A 25,937-nucleotide genomic window follows, 5' to 3' on the forward strand; every position below is an offset into this window, starting at 1 on the left:
AACTATGCCATATAATACTACACATTCGTCCATATTACTTCGCCTGTATAACTAGTAAAAGGCATGCCTTACTATGCCTCCGTACTATGGTTTTATAATGCTATTTTCTATATATATATATTAGTTTAGCTATTCAAGTGTTCCACTTTCTGCCTTTTTGTATGCGATTTGGATTTAATTTATCCATAAAAGTTAAGCATGGTTAACATAATAGTATTATATTGTAGTACTAATGCACTTTTCAATGTTTAGATTAGTACTTTTTATGAGTGGAATGACATGACACACGTGTTTCAGGGGTCTCTACCTGACACGCGGAACCAGCAGATGTAACCTTTGAAGTACATTGTGTAATTTTGCTGTCTTATAAATGCCAGGTTAAATGTAGGCGTTATGTGTTAAATAATTTGTTTCTTGCTCTTAACCCGATCTTAAAAGCCCGTCCCAGACGGTTTATTCTGACATATTAATTCCTCTTTATGTTGTTGATGCGAGCAAAAAAGACACTAAAGAGATACAATTCAGAATATTTCCACGTCTGTATTGAGGTAAAAGTAGATATGAGTGTCCTGGACGTCGGACTCGGGTAACGGGGTACTTGATTCTGGGTGGCGGCGTGAATTGCTAGTTATTTTCTATAGTTAAAGATAATTACCTCTACATAGAGGGCCACTAGTGTTGCGTGATACAAGCACATGTTATTATCCAATCTCAAAATTTGTTTAATGCCGTTACACTCTACCAAGGTAGACAAGATCAAACGATATCTCCTTGACCTCGGAGAACTTGTTCTTTCGACCTCTGAACCTGCTCTAGTATAAGGTCAACTAATCACTTTCACATTCTTACGTCAGGTAACAGGTCACGCCTCTGTGGTCAGAACGAGGCATACAGGTGCAGCATCGTGCATATACGTAATCAGTTACTCGGTGGCGTATGCCAGCAGAGCCGCTTTGATCAGTCGCCGTGCAATGTATCTCCAGACCGAGGCTAAACGTTAATTTATTACTCTAACTAAGCAGAAGAATCATGGGTAAACAATAAATTGTATTTGTAAGAGTTACATTTTAAACTGAAATTCCACATCAGGCATATATGGGATTCCTCGCTGTATTTGATGTAAATGTCCTTTGATGCAGATTTTTAATGACGCCATTGAATATATCAGGTGTAGACCGTTTATACGTTACCGTGACCCATATATGTTCTCCATATTTGGAGAAAATTATTACCAAAATTACAGGTAAACGTGATTGTTTCAAGCTTAAATTAAATAGCAAGATACTGCTCATTAAAATAGGGATGTCAACATTCAAACATGTACAACGCAATTTCCTTATTGTTCGACATGGCATAATCCGGGTAAACGTCATAGCCTTGGATATAATAATATGGTTTGTCGTCACTTCGATAGAATAAAATCGTTAACATTGCTGTAAGCTTTCTAGTTCATGTGAGAGGCAAAGTGTTTCAAAACGAATCAGGGGTAGAACAAGCCAATATCCTTCACTTGAACCCAGGGCCTTTTATCGAAATAAATACGATTTTTAAGCTAATGATAATGCTTGTGTATACATATAATAACACGAAGTAATATTGATCTTGTAGACTGAATTCAGTGGAGATGTTATCACAGATTCCTGATTTCTTTGTGAGGATTAACATGTGTTTATATTAGACCTTATAACAAACATATAAGTCCCCACACCACCTGTGTGTGTGCACCATATCAGATCGTGTAAAGAGAGCATTCCAAACATATTTACAACAATTTCTAACTTTTAAATCAATCGGCCTGAAAGCGTTTAATTCAAATACCCAAGTGAAATGGGCTATATACTCACATTTGCGATTCATCAAAAGGCTGATTCTTTTGTATACTACCAAAGCGAGTAAATTGTTTCTCGGTGAATATAACTTATTTGTGGAAAGAAAACATCACCATCTAATAAATAACATGCAATTGTAGTCGTTTTCACATTACACAAGCACTTTACGAGACAGCACATAGGTTTAAGATAAGCCCAGTTTATTGGATAATAGTACGATTATTTCACATACATGTTATGCCAATACCATGTTACATACCACCTGTGTTAAAGATGCAGATGTTTAACACATAAACAAACATAGATCTATATTTCATAGTAGGAAACAACATTCTCTTGAAGGCAGTACTCTTCAGACGGATACAGACGTCTTTTTAATCATCACCACATTGGCTGATTAAAAAACTTAGTCTGGTAGGATAGGAACGGGACAGAAATGAACACATCTAATCAGAGAAATCCTGTTTAGTAGCTCAATAAATATCAAATGCATCGTTATAAACATTTATAACATACAGCTCTATGAAGCGATACCAGAATACAAGACATACAATTTGTACATATATGTAGAGATATATTAATCAAAGTACAGCAGGATACCGGAACCATAAGTCCAAACACCTGCATGCTAAATCATCGTCTTTTGTGTAGAGTAATTGAAGAATAACAAATTCAATTATGATGTTATTTTATCTACATCGATGACAAGCTTGTCAGAAATATAAAAATATCGTGAAATGTCGAGCCTTGGTACATACAACGTGTGTTGGAGGTCCAGATATACGCCCAGGAAAGTATTATACTTTTGTACAAGCAGATTAAGAAATATTTCACATAAATGGTTATTTCAGTCCATGGCCTTGGAGAGTCAAAGATGATAGTGTCTTCATGGGCTTTTAGTTACATTGTTACCAGCGGTTGTTTTCCTTTCTGTAGATGGTGTGTAGTTATCCTAGGTAATAAGGCTCTAATCTGTCCACACAGAACACCTGCGAGCTTCCGAGTGTCTGGTCAGACAACGTGGCCTAACGCATATCTATCCCTTCTGTTTTGTTGTCGGTATAAAACAGGTAATATGTTAAGGATGGAATCATGAGATAGCTAAATGCGACAAAACCATATCTGTTGAAGCTTATGGCTTCTATAGGACCAACGCAGTAGGTTTATGACCAGGATTCATACCATTTTAACAGCTTTAAGACGGAAGCTATTTGTCGTAAATGTTTCTGACAAATACATGTGATATGTCTGACACCTCCATTCAAAACAATTTAACTCCAAATTGAGAAAAGAGCACGATCTAGCGCAATGTACTCTGCGGTCAAAATGTACCCCTTTGTTCTGCTGTTTCGTCCGTTACTAATGAATTATGTCTTCATCTGTTTCATCAATTCTAAATTACTGGACAAACATCCATTGACAGCTAAACTACATTATTGGTGCAGAGACGGTAATTTTATAAAAGGGACGGTTGTCACTGCAGAAGATGTATGAAACGGGCATTGATATTTTCGAGCGATATATACCACCTACTTGTGCTGGTGATATATGGCACCTCTTCCGTTACATGTTTCCATCCCTGATTTTAATTTCATAGTTCTCATCTCAAATTCGAATATCAATAAAATGTTTATTGAACTACTTTAAAACATTCATTGACGAATGAAACTACACAGTATATATTCAAATTCAAATGTCAGAAGTATTTTGATAGCCATACCTATACAATCATACATTACTTAGTACAAACCCACACCTCTCAGCTCTAATCGCTGTTTTATGAATAGGCATGTTCTTCGTATAATCTCAGAGTTATTCGCTGACGGAATGGTTATAATATTTTCATCTGACATTTCATTAAAGAGGTAAGATGTTACTGATATTTTTTTCCCTTTTTTGTAGGTTGTTGACGCTGCTGCTCATTTTACATTGGTGTGCTGTGAACGCTTCAGGAAACCCTGAGGTAGGTTTAAAATGATGACGAAATACACATAGGTCCTGACGTCAAATAGTATTCATATAATGCAGTGAAAAGTAATTAGTGTTCAAGAAAGATATTTGTGTCATTTGACGGTTGTGTAATTTGAATTGTAGTGTCGAGCGTGGTGTAAGCTATAGATACATATTCACTGAAATAGAATAGGGTTGTGTTGGGTTTCTGATGAAACAGATGTTCTTTCCACAGGCGGTATTGTTGAAGGAAAATAAATATTCTGATATGTAATTCCGGCATAGTGGGGTTAATATAGGTAATATGTAGATTGATGCAGTGTATACAGTAACATAGGTACAAATTACCGAGAGTTTAGCCTTCAATTAGAACTCTAATCGTATGTATGCCTCACCTGAAACTTTCCACAATGGTACCCGTCAGCGAACAGCCCGGGTCGGGGGGCATTCTGCCACGAGGGGAGGTAAAATGCATGGTATTGTTGCTCAAGTCGTAAAACCGAGATGTTTATTTCGATTCAAGGTTGTAAATTGACATTGAAAGGAATTACCTTCGCTATCTGGTAATTTAAGAATGTGTTCAAAACGTGTCGAAGAGAAAAACCACCATCTAGTGCCTTGTCGAGTCTTTCAGATGGGATCCATTTACACGGGGTATTTTTCTATCATATCAGTGAAGATGAATTTTCGTTAACGCGATAAGGAATGGATCTATTTCTCTTCATACCGGAATGCTTGATATTTCATAATATAATTCAGAATTTCACATTTGTTACCACGATGAAGTATTTAGCTAGTATGTGTGAGGATTATTATTACAAAGTGTATTTTAATCGGTTCATATTCATTCAAAGGGCGAGTGTATTGTGAAGAATGACAGAGCGTTTTCATATTCATTGTAAATGTACTTGTTTGCCATTTATTCAGGCGAACATCTAGATTCCATATTAAGTTGCCATACGCGTCATACTGGGAGCGTTGAATCGTGTTCGCTGAGGATACTATGTCACTCAAAGATGGAGTGATATGTTAACAGAAGAGACATCAATTCAAAAGTTATTTTAAACGAGGAAAATGATAAATTCCGCTAATATTTTCAATTTCTCATATTATTAGGTAGGTATGTGTTGTTCTTAATTTTGATATTAAGTTATGTTAGCCATACAAAAGATATTCCAAAGAAAGATTAACAGAAAATCGAGAACAACCTTGGTTTTATTTTAATGTATACTACACGGCCTTACAGAGAGCTGTTTATCCTATATTGTAAGGACTATGTAATAATATGCTAACGTAAGCTTCATCACACTACAGGGATACAGATTTCTAACATTACTGTTTTGCTATCAGGGGGACAAATATGCAGTAAACATGTTTTGCCTGTCATTGTATAAATAAATTGATGCGCGAGCTTATGTACAGGTAAATATAGTATTATATAACAAACTGTTAGGCGTTATGTCTGTCGTGGCGGATTTCACATGTTAGAGTTTAGCGTAGAAGGGAAAATCAAAATGATGAATCAGTATTGCGTGCTATAAACATCTAATCTGAATTAAAGAAATAAACTACATTTTATTAAATAGAAAGATATATATTTTTTGCAAGGAGCCATTTACAATGGTTTAAATAACAATGCCAGTGTCAACATTTCTGAGATAACTTTAGTATTAATATAAATCTGGTGTTACTAAGACCGGATCCCTTTCCACATGCCTGAATTACAGGTAAGCGTCTGGGAACTTATTTCCTCGTAACATGCCGATTTAAAATAGCGTCATATGTAATGAATTAAACTTATCAATCTTTTTTGAAACAGTTCAGTTAGTTTGCATTTCTTTTTTGAATATTTTCTTTTATCACTATGTGTAGTGCAGAGATAGTTTATGTTTCAAGTCTTGGTCCGGTCTGATATGATAACAACAAGTCTTTATTCCTCCCAGCTCAGTACTGTAATAACCAATTAGGTAAATGATGAATAAGTAATGTAATCCTACTTTGATGAACTGAGACTACGAATCCATCTTCAGTAAACTACATACTCAACGGAATAAAACCTCTGACGCCATGAACGACCATTGGAGCTAAGAAGGTGACGGCAACTGATTAACACGTGATCAATCATAAGGAAAGGATAAACGTCTATAATGATCATTGAACAATTAATTTGTTTTTATTAGCATACCGCTAGTGGATAAAAAAAACTACACTATTTGAATATGACATATTAAGTGACGGTCTGTCATTGACATATTGATTAATTCATAGTCGATGGCGAATTATAATTTCTCCAAAGTATAATTATCAATAGACGATAATTAATTAAGGAATGTAAATACTTGTCATTTTAAATATCAGGTTAAAAAAAGAAAATCGCCCGTGAACAATTAAATCAATACATTCATGCGGAATGTATTATATGTTGAAATAAATATATATATAAATCATGTCCTCAGTAGAGTTCATATATACATAAATCAATACTAATCAGGTTCTTATGTCAGTAAATATATACGACTGGTTTAAAGCTAATGTAATTTATTATCAATCAGCTGGAGCATAAATCTATGATTGGAGATATGACACATTACTATTTGAATTGCGGTTTGTCTTTATTCCCGGAGAGCTAAGAAATTCTCCTATTGAAAATCAGTTATAAAACACATTCACATATATATACAAATTTGGGCGCTAAAATTACAACGTCAGTAAAATATAGTCCATCAACATTCTCTGCTTGTTGTTGAATATAGAATTGAGTTTTCATTTCACACGTGTATATAATAATATATTTATACAAACAAAGTGTAATCCCGAGTCTTTGATTTTGCTCATAACAGGTAAACTCGAACCGCGTGGTACGGAAACCAATGTCAATATATTCGAGCTTGAGAAAAGCTCAGCGAAAATGGTAACAGTCGGTATGACTCTTTATTGAAACCATGATCACACAGAGCTGCAAAAACAACGGCCTTCTCAACATTGATAGTGTAACGCAATTGATACATATTGAATGAAACGTTATAAATCACGATATTTTTAATGTTTTGCATTTCGTCGGTATAAAAGATAATTGCTATATTTGCCAGTTGTCTGATTTAAATAGGGATTTGTTTGGATATGCTATTAATGTTAACACGCGTCTAAGCTGTATATGCTTTGACTGACCATCCAGCGGTCAGCTCGGTCCCCTCCGTGTTTTATTTGGCCTAAGTAAACTCGCGGTGTTTAGTGTGTATAGACTAACGATTACAACTGAATTGTATTGTAAATATTATATTAAAATGTTTGCATCAATGTATATGATATCAAGAGAACTGACCACATTTTGACCGGAACTGACCCATACATAGAATGGTACATCTGACGCTGACCTTGACCGATGACCTTCAACACCTTACATAATTAAACTTACAGCATGATATATCACGATGATATAAGTACTAAATGGCAAGAAGCTTAATATGACAGAAAATGTTTATTTTTTTTATATTCCTGCAAACACTACACCGAATGCCGACATGATAACGAAACCATAATTCTACCTCAAAATCGATCAAAAGATGGCAAAATACGGACAAAAAATATGGGTTCACATTTCGTAAGCACATAATGTTTTCTAGTATCGTACAACCGACTTGTTTTTTCACGTCGTTATCATAGTTACAGGTTCAAAGTAGTCCTCCATAATTTTTCTCCTGTTATTACGTGTAGACGTTAGTGTCCAGAGGATAAACATTTGTTTTAGTGTAATATATACATGGCTTACAAGGAATCCCTAACGCTTCGTGTATCAAATCGACCACAATTATGTGAGTTATTAGCCAAGCAAACACTTTGGCTTTTTACCGTACCTCAATTTAATTATGTGTTAATTTTTTGTGAAGGATATGTGTACATATAATATGTGTGTTATGATACAGTCAGACACACGTTTTATCGTAGCGATATTCATACTTTCTTTACGGAGTAGCCATGCAGAACGATGTGGCTAGTATCCGAACAGTAGCATACACGGGGCGTTATGGTTTCTGACGAAAACATGCTCTGCATTTTAATAAGGCGAATTGCATTTTTAAACCGTTTGACCTCTTAAAATTCATTGACGACATGAACAGGTTCATAAACACGTTTTATACTTTGCAAGATGCATTTTTCAACCGTAATGGCAGTTGAATAAACATAGAATATTTTCAAAAAGCTGTTTATGTGAATCAGTTAACATATTGAACGCAATATTTGAACATCACTCACCAAAACTGATGAGGTCCAGGTAGGCGGCGGCACTTAGCAACAAGTAGAAAACGAGGAGAATCTTTTATGAACTGCCCCGAAATATCTTAAATATACGGGAAAAGAAAATAACTGCAAAAAACTAAAACAAAAACAAAAAAACAAAAAAACCCCCAAAAAACTGCTATTTTGTTGCAAACTTACACGGTTTAGTTATAACAGTTAACTGTTTTAGACTCTTATTACAGTCGTGACACAATAGATTCCATCTACAATGTTACGACCAATCTCTGAATGACAATTAACTATCAAAGCCAGCACCTTGCGACGTAAGACAATTTAATAAGTCGCTGTTCTCTGCCAATTAAAGTAAATATTTAATTCAGCTAATGACGTTTTCCTTTATTTAAATCTTAAATTAAATTCAAAACTCGAAAAAGACCCTAAAGTTAAATCATTTAAGCGATTCAGATACCAGAATTAACATCAATGGTATTTGTGAATAATGTGTTTATACTGTATAATGTGTTTGACTAATATTATTCGTACATGTAGGGATTTTACTTTTTAAAACTCCAATAAATTAGTCAGCCATTTCAGTTCGTAGAGCCACCAAGCGGTTTGTTTGTCAACGGTAATAAATTTCAATGCAAATATTGTGTTAGGACAAGTCACATGTGACCTCCGTGAACTGGAGTGTCAGAACATGGTATATATTATTCAAATTCGGAACATAAGACGGATCTACAGAAATGATTTACTTGTCTATAGAGTACTAATCAATCCTATGTTACTTCCATCATATCATTTGCATCTTTTTAAAGACTTCCTGAGATGCTGAAAATCCGACTTCGTGAAAGTGGAGTTTTCTGCATTATCCAAATTGCAAAAAAAAACAACAACCGTTTTCACTGTAACGATCTAAAGCATGACCATTCTTATAAAACATACAGAAACATCATAGTAATACTTGTTTTTAATTAAGATTCGAATGTGGTAATAACTCACCTTGCAGCGTACGGAACTTAATCGCATTGTAATGAATGAACAGTTCATCTGAATTTCAATTCTTTTCTTGACATGAGTATTAAAACAAAATTCCTTTTTTAACCATTTTAAACTGAATTCGAAATGAAATTGGATTAAAATATGATTTATCGGGGATGTCCTATTTCGTATAGATTTATAATTACCTTTTTATTTACGACCTCTTTAAACTTTTTGAATTGTGGGATATATATATTGATGCATGAGCAAGCTAGGACATACTGGAGCCGGTGACGTGGCTGTTTACTTCTCAGTCAAGTGATAATATCTCCTTCAAAGCAGTTATGTAGCATCCTGTGAATCTTCAGCCTGCTGTTTTGAATGAAATTATGTACGAATGTCATAATGACCGATTAAGAACCGGGGTGGAATTCATTACATTTTTTATAGGTTTCCTCCGGAGAAAATTATATTCAAGCAGCGTATTTTAAACGATGTCTATAATAAAACCATACTTTGAAAGGAAAGTATTTCATCGGGTATTTATAGTAAACTGAATTTACACTATTTTAAAGTCACACATTTTACACATGATCTTGATATTTTTTTGCTCGGTAAATAGTACAGTGATTCGTAGTACATTGAGTCGTAGTAAGAACAGTGAGTCGTAGTTAGTACAGTGAGTGGTAGTAAGAACAGCGAGTCGTAATAAGAACAGTGAGTCGTAGATAGTACAGTGAGTCGTATTAAGTACAGTGAGTCGTAGTAGGTACAATGAGTCGTAGTAGGTACAGTGAGTCGTAATAAGAACAGTGAGTCGTAATAAGAACAGTGAGTCGTAGATAGTACAGTGAGTCGTATTAAGTACAGTGAGTCGTAGTAGGTGCAATGAGTCGTAGAAAGGCATGCCATACATAGAGGATATTGAATGGTTTCCCGTTTAATATAACATATATTTCACGAGTATGACAGGATATCGATATTTTCACGAGTGCGAAGCACGAGTGAAAAATATCGAAATATTCTGTCATACGAGCATTTTCTGCTGTTATAGGAGAATCGGTGCATGACTAGCTAACGTCAAGTGAGTATTTTGTCAAAAAACTAGTCTGAAAACTTCAGAAATACAGCAAAATAACCAATTTATCTATCTGCGGTTCGATTGGAAAAACCGGCAAGTTTCAACAAGGTGAATACAAAGGTATGCTTTCATTGGTCAAAAACGGAAAACTTATATTTTCACTGCAAAACTTATATTTTCACTGCAAAATCTTTTATTTTCACTGCAAAGTTTTATTAGGTCGATAAATTTCTATATTTCACTGGCAAAAATGCAATAAATTGTTTTCTGACCTTTCGCAAGAGAAAATTACATAAAAGGTAAAAATAATGAAAAAACGTCTATGGGAACAAACAGGCAAAAAAAAGGACAACAACGCATTTGTGGTGTTCTGTATGCTCCGATAGAATGACTAGCTTCAGTCAAGACCGTATTTGTTGTTACACAGAGCAAGTAGGATGGGTAGGAGGGGCAGTGTGGTGTATCTATAATCTAACGCTATGCTAGGTGTGCTAGCTATGTCCATTGAGTCTGAAAGTACAGCACATGTCAAACGTATTTGTTATGAAAAAAACAACACCTCCCAAAACCTCTTACAATGCATGGTTTCCACGTGATGAAAGTCTCGCCCCTTACCACCTGTGGACAAGATATTCATCAAAGCATTCTCGTTGAAAATGAAAGTAACAACAAACTAAGATGAAAAGCCGAAAGTAGTGACGTTTAATGCCGACTTAATCTAAGATAATTCGAATGTACACAACTGACGTAGTAAGGGTCATGAATTTGGGCAAATGTCGTTGTTCGGCCGGTGCTGGGTCAGTGGAGGAAGACCTGTGGTTATAACTGTCACTCCGTCGGTTAGAGGGCTGACTTTTGGTAGCAACTGTGTTTAAATAAGTACGATCCTGAAATGACAGGTCTGTTGTTACCTGCCGGTGATGGTCGCCGGAAAAACAAATACCACATCAAGACAAAGGGACCTATTGTTGTGTGATTTACCTGTGAAGTTTAATCTTAAGTACAGGTAATTAATGTTTTTAAATAGAAAAGTACAAGTTGGAAACTATTCATTACGCGGAAATTACGCGTCCATTCCATTGTCAGGTTTATTACCTGTACAATGACGTTGATGCTGTCAAAATTCTTTTGAACTTAACATCTGCAAATATTTCGCTTTACTACACCATCACCTACATATAATGGATAACGTTATTGCTATCTACAGTTTGTTGTACGTATATTCGTGTTTATAATTCTAAGAAACAATTACCTGATGATGTAGCCTCGTGAATTCAATAATCACGGAATAGCTTGCCTCGTCTCAATTACCCAAGACAAAATAAAAGAAACATCGGTATTGGACAGTTTGGTACTGTCTTACTAGTCTGTACTAGGACATTCGACACCGTTATCGACAAACTTTACGAGATAAAAGCTTGGAATGTAACCATTTTAATCTGAGATTCACGAGCTTCTCAATGTTTAAGATTACTTATATGTAAAGACAGGAAATTGATTAAATTACTCATTAAATTAAATGTTTCACTCTGTAACTATTAAAAATGTATTTAGGTTATTTGACAAAGGGTTGGTATGACAATCCTGCGACTTCGTATATTGAAAAAATAAGCAAAAACAAATACTGCATAGCAAATGCAGAGAACAATTTCTTTGTCTGACAAACCGACAGTTATTGATATGAAAAACCGGCACTTATTTAAGAATTCTGAATTTCTTCATTTGAAAATATCAGCAATGTTGGCGGTTGTTCTATGTATCGTCAAGTATTCGGCGTTAATGATAAAGTAGGGCGGTCAACAAGTGCACCTGTCAGTGTGTTCCCGCGTTTTGTGTGGAAGCCAGCAACATACATGTAATGGTTTACCTCGATAGTTTTTATTTGTCTACAATAATTCTCCATCACCCTCTTCATCGTCTTCTAAGGAGCGCTTCACATACGTCAGTAAGAATATATTATTATAACTGAGGATTTTCTCACAAAACACTCTTCATGCGTCCATAACATACTAACACAACATTATGTGTCATTTTTCATGCTACATTCTTGCATATTTTAAATGTAGCAGCATGCATGTAAATTTCCTTTTATCGGTACACGCTGGTCACAGGGGGATATGAAGCACCATATTGTTACCGACAATCTTAATGATGGAAAAGTTGGAATTTTGCATATTATATAAGCACGTTTACCTGGCTGGGATTTGTCATTTATATTTTGCATAATGTACGAAGCTATAATTCAATGTTGTCTTGTGTTTTTACATGTTCTGTGTATGTACGAATACTTGCTTTATCGTCATGTAGATTCGCATAGGTATTTCATAATTGCATTTCATACAAAAATGTATAAAATTGGTATTGTAAAGAGCTATAAAGTGAAAACGTTTCATGTCACTTAATATAACCCATGAGGCATAGCACCTATAAACCTATCTGATAAATTACTTTAAATTTACCAGGATAACCATTTAATCAGCAATCTGTCCATCAGGATTTTGTTTATCACGTTTACTCTGAATTATTTCATTTAGATGTATTTAAACAAAATCCCCGTAGGACCACTATGACACTCATTTGAACTTTACAAGATTTACTTTTGAATTAAATGTTAGCATTTTTCTAGTTTCATCGAGAAGTCAATTCTCCACAAAGGGTCATTCTAGCCCATTTAGTGGTAAAAAAGTGTGTGATCGCGTCGATAGTAGCATTCCTTGTGCCCATTTGCCGCTACGAGTATTCTACCCAGGCTAGTACCCGTACCAGTTCATTGACTTTCCTTTACTCGCGTTTTTATCGCGGTTCGAAATAACCAGATGACCCGAGCAGGTTAAGAGTTGAAGTCCGATCCGTGTCCAAATCCCATCCATCATTTCTAATCATCGGACGTCAGTCATTCCACCTCAATGAGCACATTCTCCCGGACATGCAACGCTTCTTATGTTGATAGTAATATCTCAAAATTATGTTGAATAATCATGAAGAGAGAACCAAGCCTGATCAGTGTGTATTGCAAATATTAAATAATGCATTTATAACACTGTTACATCCTTTTATAGATAAGTCTGAAGGTGTATGGGTTTGATGTCATTACGCTCTCCCTTGCTATACCTATTAATGATATCATGCTGAATATGCGGTATTGTAATGTTAGTTTTAATATTATATTTTACAGTAAGGCTATTTTAAATATATTTCCTTGGATTATTTCACAGGTTTTCCAAATTAAGGATTTTGAAGTGATAGATACCGACGAAACAAATCCTGGTGACGTGATTACCTCCCTTTCGTACCGCTACAGTATTTGGAACCGGTGTACGCGACGCTATCTCCGGATACGAAAGCCGGGCAGGAACGGAGTCGACGCAAAAGGAGATAAATTCGCCAACTACAGTAAGAATTTCATCTCATTTTTTTTTTAAATATAACTTATTAAAAACTTTAAAGTTCAACTGTATGTAGCTTCATGATAAATTAATGAATTCAAACAAAGCATTTAGCTTGAACACTTTTCGCCCTGAAAACATTGCATTCGATTACGACAACGCTAATTTCAGATCTGATTTAAAAAATTCTAGATTACAATTTTATCCAATTTTGAAATGATAATGAAAATATCATTATTTTGCCGAAAGGTATGGTTAGTTCATTTAGGCTGGATGATGATGGCCAATAGAAACTAATCATCATGTCGTCTGGATGGTAATACATAATTATGTCAAATGTCTGTCAGTAATGCGGAGATGCTGCAATATTACACTGCGTGTATATTTCGTTTCAATTGCAGATGTGAGAATTTAAAATATTGGAATAGAAATCCCCGTAATATTATTATTTAACTGAAGAGATGAAAGTAATCCTTCCCAATAGTCTTTCCCTAAACCATACCAGAAGTAATTATAAACATGCATATCTTGCTCCGCCTCGTCCTAGAACAAAAATGTTTTGCCATATTGGGTGACATTAATTATTCTGATTGGTAGAAAGGTTTTTGTCTGAGTTATTGTGCCAGCATATGTTTGGTAAGGTAAAGACTATTAAGCCTACCTAATCACCAAATTCTAGGCTACAGTTTCTGTGGTGGAAGGTGCTTCAACAATACAATGCTCTCATTCCCAACGAAACGCTCAATCACAATGATGGTAGGTTACTACAACCTAAATGTTCAGCTTATTTCACGCTATTGTCAATTAAATTTGATTTTGAACTAAATAGAATTTTATTTCATCAGGGGATATACAGTCTGTGTAATCAAAGCTGGATTAAATAAGATCTCCCAAAGAATTTCTGCTTTTATAACAGACAACAGGGGATGTGTTTAAACCTTAATAGGGAGATAAGTGATATAACGCTATCTCTGCACTGCTGATGCTTAGAAGGAGATTAAATATTACATACATTTTTTAACTTCTGACCCAATATTTACATTACCCCTTCCAACGAAATAAACGCGTACGATTGCTATAATAGATAGAACATGTTGAGATACCGATTGTTTGTCAAATTTATTTTGATGGAGAAAACACATTGAATGATATTATCCCTGTACTGTATATTATGTAATGTATTCAGACCATATTAACATTTTAGATATAATCATCCTCTTTTGAATATGTTTGGTATGTCTATATCGGCAGGATTAACAGTCCCTATGACAAGAGAACCACTATTCGTATCCGTTTAAACAAGTATGATATTAAATACATATGAAACCTGTAGTTGTACATGAACTGATTCACACATGTAACGCTGTCGCTGGGCTGGCGTTCCTCTCGTATTTCCCTTTCATTGTTACACGTGAGGGGACTACGTAAAATGTCATAATATTATATTAGGGAAAGGTTGGATATGTCCACGTGAGAAAGACACAAACCCCCTGCACTGTTTTGATATTAGACTTTAAATTAAACACAGAGCGACTGTATGATAGGTCAAAAATTCAGTATTTGATACGTACATGGCTGGCAAGCATAGCAGGGATTCCAGAAGTGATAATATTCGTTAAGAAATATCACGCGATACCACCAGTCGATACATCTACCTGTCTCTAAATTGGCAAAGCGAGTGAATCTCGTAAAACGTATTATTTACATAGTTCTGGTATCATTTCTCCTTTTGTTATTATCACTGTATAGTTTAGATTTAATATCATAGATGTCTATTATAGGTGTCTTATAACTCCTCCTTATGTGCTCTGTGGTATTAGGATAGAAGGTAGGTAGAACGAAGAGCGTATATCTTAGACATGAACACATGGGCCGTCGATAACAGCGATGTTAACTCATCCAAAAACCATCTCATCATCATGTTTCAATAAATATACACTCACTATTCATAATATCGACTGTGTTTGTGATGTGGTTGTCTGGAGTAGTCCTATCCCTGTGTAACATGACTAGAATCACATTCCGAACGCACACGAAAATAAAGAATCCATGTTGCTCTTCTTGTTATTTCTATGTCTCTTCCTCTATATTATGATTTTAGTTTTCACTTTCATATTGACGTTTTATATAAATATTCAACACTCGTTTTTCCAACACACATAAGATTGGACAAGAAAAGTTAACCTATATGCTCTTTTTTCTTTATTTTCAGCCTCAATCATCATTGAATCGATAGGACAGAAAGGCCTTGTGAGGATAAAGGGAGAGAAAAGTGGACTGTACTTGTGTTATTCTAGGCGGGGAAGGCTCCGCGCTAAAGTAAGTACTTACAACTTAATGTGTTACAGATACTCGTCAGTTGAAATGTATAAACAGATACAACGACGATAGATACAATAATAATAAATACTTAGTAGATTGTTACAATATAATACTAAATACTTAGTATATTGTTACAATATAATACTAAATACTTAGTAAATTGTTACAATATAATACTAAATACTTAGTAAATTGTTACAATATAATACTAGATACTTAGTAAATTGTTACAATATATTACTAGATACTCATTAGATAATTACATTGTAAAACTAGATAAACAGGTTCTTATAAGGTAGTAACAATATGATACTAAAACTTAGTAGATAAAGCATGAGACTCTTAAAGATAGTTACAATGTTATACTATATACTCAGTAAATATTTACATGCCTTTTCCTTAAACAAATTCTTTCGAAATTAAAAAAAAAAGTTTTATCCAGACGTCAAACGAAATACTACATATAGTTAAATATTTCGTAAGAACTAATTACTATTTTAAACTTATCCCTACTAAAAATGGAAATTAACATTCGGTTACCTATAATCCTGAAACAATTTTTTTAATACACCTATTGTCTTAAAATGATTTTAGTAACATGCTATATTATAATTGTGTTAATAGTCGTGGCAGTAGGTGTTTGACGGGTCTAGGGATAATTTATGTGTATATTTACCGGGATACATATTAAACATTGACTGTTTATTTCCTTAAAACAAATGACGACTAAGGTGTGTGACCCGTTCTGACCGTTACTACCACACATTCTCCCCATTTATTTGTTGATATATTTATGTTCCATCTATCACATTTATGATATTTTAATAGGTAGATATAATTAATGAAGTACATTGAATTTAAAATCATGAAAAGAACATCATAATATTTGAATAATTGTGAATTTTATTTCATGCCTGTCGCGTTTGTGCTACTATCTAGTTTAATTAAATATTTGATGGTTACTATGCGGAGGTCACTTAAAACATGCCTACTCATATACTGATATACAAATACCTGTACATGATTAAATTCTAATTTTATTCAAAATGCATAATCAGAACACATACCTGGAACATTAACATTTTGAATTTTTTGAATGAATGAGCCCACGAGCTCTATTTGTTACATGGGATGAAAACCCCAGGTATATTTATAAAGGCAGCGCGTAAGTCATTCCAGGGCCTGGTCCTTATTTCAACGGACAGTTATGATCAAAAATGTAATAAAAATCACCAGCGTGACAGCTTGCTTTGATATGTCCTAAAGAATTTCAGAAACATGAAGGCTGACCGGCCTCCATAATAAATCTCTATTGCCCCTGCCACAGGATTCCTCAACGGGCGCTGTTGTCGTCACAGCAGTGAGAGAGTATCTAGCAGTTTTGTCTTATTTAGGATTCATGTATTTGTTTCCTTTTGGAGGCATTCCTTACACCTGGGCTAGTATATGTTAGCTGGGAACACCTGTGTTTCTGACTGATGACAGACAAAAAAGGTGAAAATGTATCTACAAAAATTATATATGTTTAATTGTAGACCTGATTTATAGGTTTTAAAACGTACATGCACATTTTTTGCTTATATCATCCTAACTTGGCAAAACTATCCAACACTGATCATTTACTATGTAACACCTCAGGCAATTAAAACGGCATACACATCTCAATGTCTTCTCGCAAATACCAGGAACATTCGGAACACACATTAAACGTATATAAATAGTAAAGCACCAAGTCGTTAGAAACTATAACACCGTCAAAACAACACGAAACACAGCATGCTAAAACATATAATGTTGAACAAAATAGAAACGGCTACAACATTTAAAACCACAATTATGAGATTCGTCAGTTATTCTAAAATTAATATACAAATTGATTATGGGATGGTAAACGTAAACACGTACCGCGTTGAAAAATGTGTCCGAAGTTATAATTATTTTCGTAAAAGCATTGGTGTAAATAATTAAGTAAACTATTAGTCAGCCTTGCATGCTGTAGGCCGCCATGTTGGTCTAGGTAGAGTTGATGAGGACCACACCGCCCCCCACGCGACCTGCCAGCATTCTCAGGGTGCCGACAGCACGCGCTTTCGGTTATCTTAAGAGTGCAATCCTGATGTCACTGAGGTCAAATATGAAACAAAAACGTGCATCATTGATGTGCCAACTACCAATTATAAGCGCTCGTTCTGACATGTCTTTGCCAACTTTACTGTACCGACAATTTGAGATAAAGAGTAATTAAAGGATTTTTTGTGGTCTGCACCCATGTCGACTCCACTTCAACAAATGACAGAGGTGTAATGAATATATATGTGCCTTTTTAATCTTTTTATTGAAGACATGCACATATACACTAGCATGTAGAGACACATATAAAATAACACAGACGTGAGAAAAAGTGAGAGAGAGAGAGAGAGAGAGGGGGGGGGGGAGAAATTGTATCCTTGTGACAAATACATTGCTATCCACGCGATGTGAAATAACATTGATAGCTACATATACGGCATTTGAATGGTGGACATTGTTTAAATTAACTTTCAGACCGTTTCAAATACTTATTGATATTTTTGGTAAGTATTTTCTGTCGTGTGATTTAAAATCTTACATGCACAGCGATAGGAATGTCCGTCTTGGGGGACATTGGAGTGTTCGACTAGAAGTGTGTCAAAACATTGCGGGCGATATCCTGATATGGGTGACACTGTCGACAATGACTGTGATGATACCATAGAACGGAGATTGATCGAGCCTTTTTTACACAGTGTCGATCAGTTCAGACCAATAGCCATTCAAAGTCACTCATAAGATAGGGTGTTTTGTCCAAGATTTCGAGGTATACATAAATGTGATAAACAGACATCGCCTGTCAAACCCAATTTTGGCATGGAATGGTATGCGTGAATTGTACAACTGCTCGACGAAGCAAGAAAATGTGTCACTTGATTCGTATAGAATAAGGAGTCAAGCAAAAGAATAATCACCCATATACACCTCTTACTCCGTCAGTTTTTGTTCTCGTCTGAAAAGTCATCTAGTTACCAAGCTGTCATAACTTAAGTAAAGAAACGACAAAAAAATCAGAAATAAGAAATGCCATCGCAAATTGCATCAACAAGTGAGTTGAAGCATACAGGGATACAAACCCTACTGGATGTGTATACAACGGAACGATGATGTCGACCTAAACAGCCATCACAATACACAATTGACAACTTAACATATACTTAAGGAAACGAAGGATATTCCGACAAGGATTTCCAACTTCTACACGCCAAAGGGGAGTACCCCATGTAGCGGTCTAACATACGCCAATAAATTGTAATCATGACGTTGCTAAAAAGATAAATAAGCATAGGTAATTCCTATTACTTTTATTGTTTAAGATATAATGTAATTTAACGTTTTGATAACTTTTTAAACTAAACTTAAGGTCATAATAAAACAAAACAAAAATATCAATAGGAATTCGTTTAAATAAACTTCTGTGCCACTTTATCTTAGTTTTCCCACGCAAGTATCCAGGTTAAATGTTACGAATCCCCTGGATATATCTCAACTACTTAATTAAAATAAATAATTTGTTGTCGTCCTGCAAGCTATCGTAGCATACAATAAATTGTCGTTTTAAAACTTCTTACGTATATAAAAAAAAAAAAACATTTCCATAAAGTCTACCCCTATACAATGTCATGTGACCAATGATTCATCTGTCATTCATTGACACTTCGTCACTTCCGGAATTCACTTCCGTAACAGTCCACGATAACCTCGACCTCAATCTAATCAACGTATTGTTGGGGTTCTAAATATTTAGATATTTCTGGTTGTTCATATCCTTACATTCATGTCAATTGGTTTAGTAAAATCCAATCACGTCTTCAGTTTTCATTTTGCTAAAAAAATTCAGTTAAGCTTTGATTTGACTGCAAACAACAAATCTTTTAGTTCCTCGTACGCCACCATTGCTGACGTTGTTCGATTGATATCACATTTCGTTTTGTTTTCTTTTTTTCACGAGGCGGCGTAATGAGTACTCTACCTGTTCAGTATTAAACTTACATATAGGTTGACGTTCTTAAAATCTTAAGTTTTCATAAAAAGTGATAACATACCACAACTCTACCAAATACAAGTTTAGAGAAGCACCAACATATTTAGTAAATCCATATCATATCAGGTACATACAATGATAAAATAAAACTCTGCTGTCCTTGCTTTTACCTTTTAAAATAATATTCAATAATGTCAGTTGATGTTGCATTAAGAAGTGAAGGGTTAGTCGCCATTTTTGTAACGAGCCATTTGTGTTATGTAATGGCTGGTAGGCATGGGAAACCTTTATTTCCTCGACATTGCCGCATGTTTTGTGGTTTTTGAGTACTAAATTAAGTCTGTACGCCTGTGTCGCCCGGGCTAATTACAGTGTTGTGTACATGCTATAATGACAGGCTGGTCTCAAATATGCCTGCCTCTAAAGTGATCTCGACCCACTTGTCTCAATCGAGTAGCCGAGTCAGTAGACCATGCTCTTAGGATGGAATATACAATAACCCCTCCTATACAGTGAGGGCCCTTAGATATTGCACTAAATCCCCTATCATCCTATTCTTTGGAGCTGTTCCGGATAAGCAGTCGTTTCATGACCAATCGCTGATTTTTATGTTTTTATCGCCTGGAGGTATTAAGCGGTAAACCAAGGAATACTCGCTTGTTGGGCATTTTAAAAGCGCATGAATAGATCTAATACCTTTTTGTTAGCAGTCTCGTATATTTTAGGATCATATTTGAAGTAATAAATCATGATAAATCAAGGATATTTTAAGCACTATTCAATATGTCCTTGTCAATTACCGATTTATGGAACGTTGGACAGCTATCAATGCATTCCGAGTAGCAATGTGTGGAATCGTGGTCGAACCCGAAACGCGATAAGCGTATAGGTCACTCTGACTACAATAGGTGCAAACGTTTCATTGAACATGCTCATATGCAGGTGTGACTTAGTCATGTAACTGTGTATAAGTACTATTTTTATCTCTAGTTTGATCAGTAACGCAGTAGAATTGACCTGAACGGACATGACACATTCTTAAAAATGTTGTCTTTACATACCCGATAAATATCTAGAGAGAAAATGGAACTAGAAAAAAGTAGTTTCGACTAGTTTTCATAACAAAATTGTAAACTGACGTCAGTCCATTAGTATTTCAGAAGTTATGGAGGTATATTTTGAAATCATATCATAATAAGAATATATATTTATAATGATGTGATATGTTAAAGTTTATGAAGATTAGATACGATGTATGATACGTATTACAATGGCGAAATCGGCGTTCACATTTTCCAAATCGTACCTATATAACGTTTCTTTCTTTCTTTTCTAGGTAAGGCATTCGGAGTACTGTACCTTCAACTGGGTCGTTAATGATGACACTAGACATGACGAATTCAGGCTGAATGTGAACAGTAATTGGTACATCGGTTTTAAGAAAAGGAGAAAGAAATCACGAAAAGGTTTTGGCAAACCTCTACTTGGATATTTCTACCAAAACGTCAAAATGAGGAAGTGCTATCAATTCCTAGTAACGCCTTTAGACGCGCGGCCACAACAACCTAAGCCACCGATCAACTGGGACGATGACGATTTAATTAATTACGATCCAGAGGGACAGTTCATAAGGTGGACAAGAAAACACAGATCTAGACTTCGAAAACAAAATAAGCATCGCTTCGGTCGTGGTATGAAAAAGAATGGACGACGAAAACATCGAAATAAAGTGAATAGATGAAATTTATTTATTTATCCTTAGGATTTAACCAATTACCAGTAATTCACTGCGGGCTAGACCAAAGCTGAAAACATTCCGCATGCGCATGCGCTGTTTTTGTACGCTTTGTTCCTTGCAACCCGAAGCCCAAGCGGCATGGCCAGTACAGAAAAAGGAACCTTTCGGCAATATCGCATAACATTTTATCGTTTCGTTGCGATAATACGCAAACAGAATGCAGAATTTTGCATCGTTTGGACTCCTGTGTCTGGTCACGTGATCCCATTGTGTGGAGAAATGTGTTCCAAACCATGACGTCAGGTTATGTTATTGATCATGTGATCGGAAAAATCTCAACAAAAATGGTCCGAAAGAGGTCCGTAAAATGAGCAGTTCAGTGCGACAAAAGTATTGTCTTTCGAATAACAGACGTATTGGGGTGGATAAACACCCATGTGATATGATGTGACTGTATCGGTCACACACCAGACAGGACTGACATCTACATTGTATATTGTGAATGGCAATTCGTATTGGATATTTTATACCATTTTCATTCATGCCAGTAAACCATATTCATCTCCCATTCACATTAAATGCTGTATATGTATCTATATATATATATATATATCGTCCGGTTATTGTCAGTACTGGATTGGCCCATGTATCGGTGACAATGGGAAACTTCATCTTGAATGCAAATCCTTGAGACGCTCAAGTCAATGCTACCTCGGGTGCCGGTGATGATGACGTCATTGAGAAAAAAACATGAATAACGTGGATTAGAGTTTGGCTAAACGTCTAGATGACATTTGAACTTTTGATCCTATTTTAGGCTATCGGCATGTACCAGATGACATGCATCTCTAGCACATCTGAGGGTGATTAGGCGTCACAGTGTCGACTGCCCGAGGTTCGAGTGACCATCGACGGCGGAACACTGGCTTTTTTAGTTATCTTCAATATGAATAAAAAGTCGGTAACACGGGTATTTAAATGCATTTCCATATGCAATCGTACATCTATTTCATTTCTCTGGGTTTCTACTCTCCCCATCCTCGTATAACAATGTCAGTAAACATGGTTAATGTTTTTACACAGTAAACTTCAAATGCCAGTACAAATTTTACCCTTAACTATTTAATGATTTCAAATCGGTCAGTAACTCGTAAATCAGCTAATTGAATGAATTTGTTTTGGTGATCCTGTTCACAAATTGTTTTTGGAACAAATCAACGCTTCGCTGTACGTTTGTCTTTCAATTCCGACATTTTAACGTCTAACTACTGTAGGTTTCTTTTATACCTATTGAGCTTTTTCCTTTATTGACTAAACGTAAACAGCATTGTTATCGATGCATATACCAAGGTTTTTTTTTCACATCTGAAGTATTTGGCTATGCATAATATTTCCCGACGATTTTGCGATAAATTTTCTGTTCTGTTAATGGGATCATATAAAATCTAAGTAAATAAACCTTAATTAAAAACTGTAAATGATCTACACATAATAGGTAGTTATACATCAATCATTTTGCATGGACATGAACGGCAATGAATTGACAAAGGAAGATGTATGCATGTGTGTATAAATGATCATCTCACTGAAATATATATCGTCTAGTCTATATTTAGGCTTAAATGAATGTAGCCGTAATATCAATAATCCTCATAAGCATTAGAACATGTGTGTATGTAATATGTCGATTGTTCAGGGAACGCCCATGCAACCCTTGTCATGTACTTACCTGGTGTACCGCTACCAAATGGCCGCTTCACTGCCACAAGGAGTGAAGTCGGAACACATCTATGTAGTTAAAACACATAAAAAGTTCAATCTTAATTGTTAATTGTTTCCTAGTTAATACAATGCATTGTTTGAGTTGTAAAATACTTTAAAATGTACTTATTTATTGTATTATGTAATTTAAATTATACATAATCAAACCAATCTTAGAATTATCGATCAATGTAATTTTGATTTGGAATTAAATGTTAATTACATTGGATCAAATGAGGAATAATCTCTTTCTTCTTCCTTTTTTAGTTATTTTCATCAGTTATTTTTATCAGTTACCTATGTCTGAGCGCGAGAACCACACTCCGGCCAGTATCTATATTTAACATTGTAATAGTGGTAGTTACGTGATGAATGACGTCATCAAAAACGATAATTTGACACATGCAATTGAAATCTGTTTTTGCCGTAATAATATATTAAACAGGGGGTCTTTGTTGGAATTATTCAAAATATTTAATGCATTTCAAAGAAATATTAATGAATTACAAATGTTTCCCTTCAAATTAAAATCAGACATCCCAGTCAAATTGTAAACATTGATGTTATTGTTACATGAAGAATGAGTGTTGTACGTTATTACATTTTACACTGAGTGTATAGTAAATATCTGTTGGTCCTTTAATGAGTCGCCGAGGTGAAATCGATGCCTATAGTTATCTATATATGCTTTTCGTTGTAAGGGATTACCCTATTAAAAGGTAATCCTACTGTAAGGGTCGTCCCAGGCCCAACAAACCTTGTTTAATGTAAATATCAGTTGTATTGTAATTGTTACATACGCCAAAGACATATTTATTAAAGAAATCGTGTACAAATGAAAAACCTGTTGATGTACATAATGTTACTCTGTCCCGTCAAATATTGTGTATTGACAACAACTGTTTGGTACACATGAGGAACGCATTAAAACCAACAGAAACAATGTAATTTACATTTGTCTGTTTTTATTTCTCATGCAATCTAATATGCCGTGAATGATGTGAAATATATACCTGAATGATGTTCTATGCCGTGAATGTGATGTAACTGGATGTAAATACGAAGATTTACGAAACTATACGGTTAAATGAAGTCGGAAATAGGTGTGGAAAAATCAAAGATTACCGACATTAAACCAAATCTTAATTTTAATTCAAAATCAACAAAACGAACAAAAAATAAGAAAATCGGATAGAGATAATTGAAATGTACAAGAAAAGAACCATGTGATCCTGAGGGTAAGCGTCTTCTTGTCCATCGACGACAATATCGCCAATCACCACTCACGTCTGTCCTCATATCACACAGATAATACAATGTTATCATGACATCATGATGTCTACCATAAACTTTCAATGATCATCATCCTACATTCTCGTAACCTCGTGTTATTTTATAGTTTGTTTTTCTACTGTCAAAATTATCGTGATTAGGGGAACATAAAGATTTACAAATTTTACTTTGTGATGAAATTGGATGTGAACAGTTAGATGATTTCCGAAATGATACTGTAGGGTTAAGCTGGGTGTGTGTTGTAAGGTAAATTTCGTAACTATAATTATGATGGACGCTGCTTTACGAATGTTATGACGCACATGGTGTAGTTAACTAACAATTTAACAATTATGTCATTTCTATGACTCTATATTCAACACATACAGAATGTATTTACATTGGAGTAGTGGCATTTGGTTTAAACGAAATCATTTTTTTAAGCTCCGATTGCTATATATCACTCAATGTTTGCACTTATGCCATTGGTACTTGATATGCGCGTCGTGTATGCAGCATTAGAGATCATGCAGCGACAAATATAGACATCTTCAGATTCATTTGCATATATGATTGCAATAAATAGGAAATTAATTATTCACCAGGTCAGCCCCGTAAGAATTTATTTAAAACCTGTTGCTAAATAATGTTAGATACAATTCCATAAACATTCAAAGACAAGACAATAACTCAACGTCAACAAGGAGAAGAGATGAAGACCGCCATGACTCTCCTTCCAACGCCAGTCAATAATGAGTCCGTACCTCGCATCTTTATGAATCTTCTCGTGATGACCTCGTGTGACCTCTTCACAATATCCAAGATGAATCTAGATACTCAGGACTGGTAAGGATTTCCTACCAGATATAGCTTATAGTGTGTATAAAATAATTAGGGCAAAAATTGACGTCACATTATAAATCATTTGAATATTATTATTATTATTATTATTATATGGAAACGGCTCTGTGAAGAAATGAATTAAAATAAATATGTTTACTGTCATAATCGGAACTATGGAGATACTGAAGATTGCTTGTCGGCAACTCATTTACATGTATATCATGCAGATGATGATTAAAAAACAAACAAAAACGATTCATATGACGGACAAAAAATATTCAGAATTATTTAATAAATCATGTTACATTAAAGAACATCCAGCTATCTAGATGGTCATATAAAGACGGATGTCAAGGGGACACCAACAGACAGGGTCATATGAGGAAGGTGTCGAAGGAACACCAACAGACAGGGTCATATAAAGACGGATGTCAAGGGGACACCAACAGTCAGGGTCATATGAGGAAGGGTGTCGAGGGGA

The 25,937-nt window shown here is 35.1% G+C and overlaps 1 protein-coding gene across 1 annotated transcript in view; it reads left to right on the top strand.

The window, feature by feature from the left end:
- The window catches only part of LOC117339314, a 38,831-nt gene extending 14,542 nt beyond the window's left edge, over window positions 1-24,289 (top strand). Inside the window, exons 2-5 of the mRNA XM_033900841.1 lie at window positions 3,732-3,792; window positions 13,296-13,473; window positions 15,679-15,785; window positions 21,179-24,289. Coding sequence (XP_033756732.1) covers window positions 3,732-3,792; window positions 13,296-13,473; window positions 15,679-15,785; window positions 21,179-21,583 — 751 coding nt within the window. The 3' untranslated portion in view covers window positions 21,584-24,289. The remainder of the gene's footprint in view (window positions 1-3,731; window positions 3,793-13,295; window positions 13,474-15,678; window positions 15,786-21,178) is intronic.
- Window positions 24,290-25,937: the final 1,648 nt, after the last annotated feature.

Source organism: Pecten maximus, chromosome 12 (assembly GCF_902652985.1).
Source record: "Pecten maximus chromosome 12, xPecMax1.1, whole genome shotgun sequence".
Taxonomy (NCBI): domain Eukaryota; kingdom Metazoa; phylum Mollusca; class Bivalvia; order Pectinida; family Pectinidae; genus Pecten; species Pecten maximus.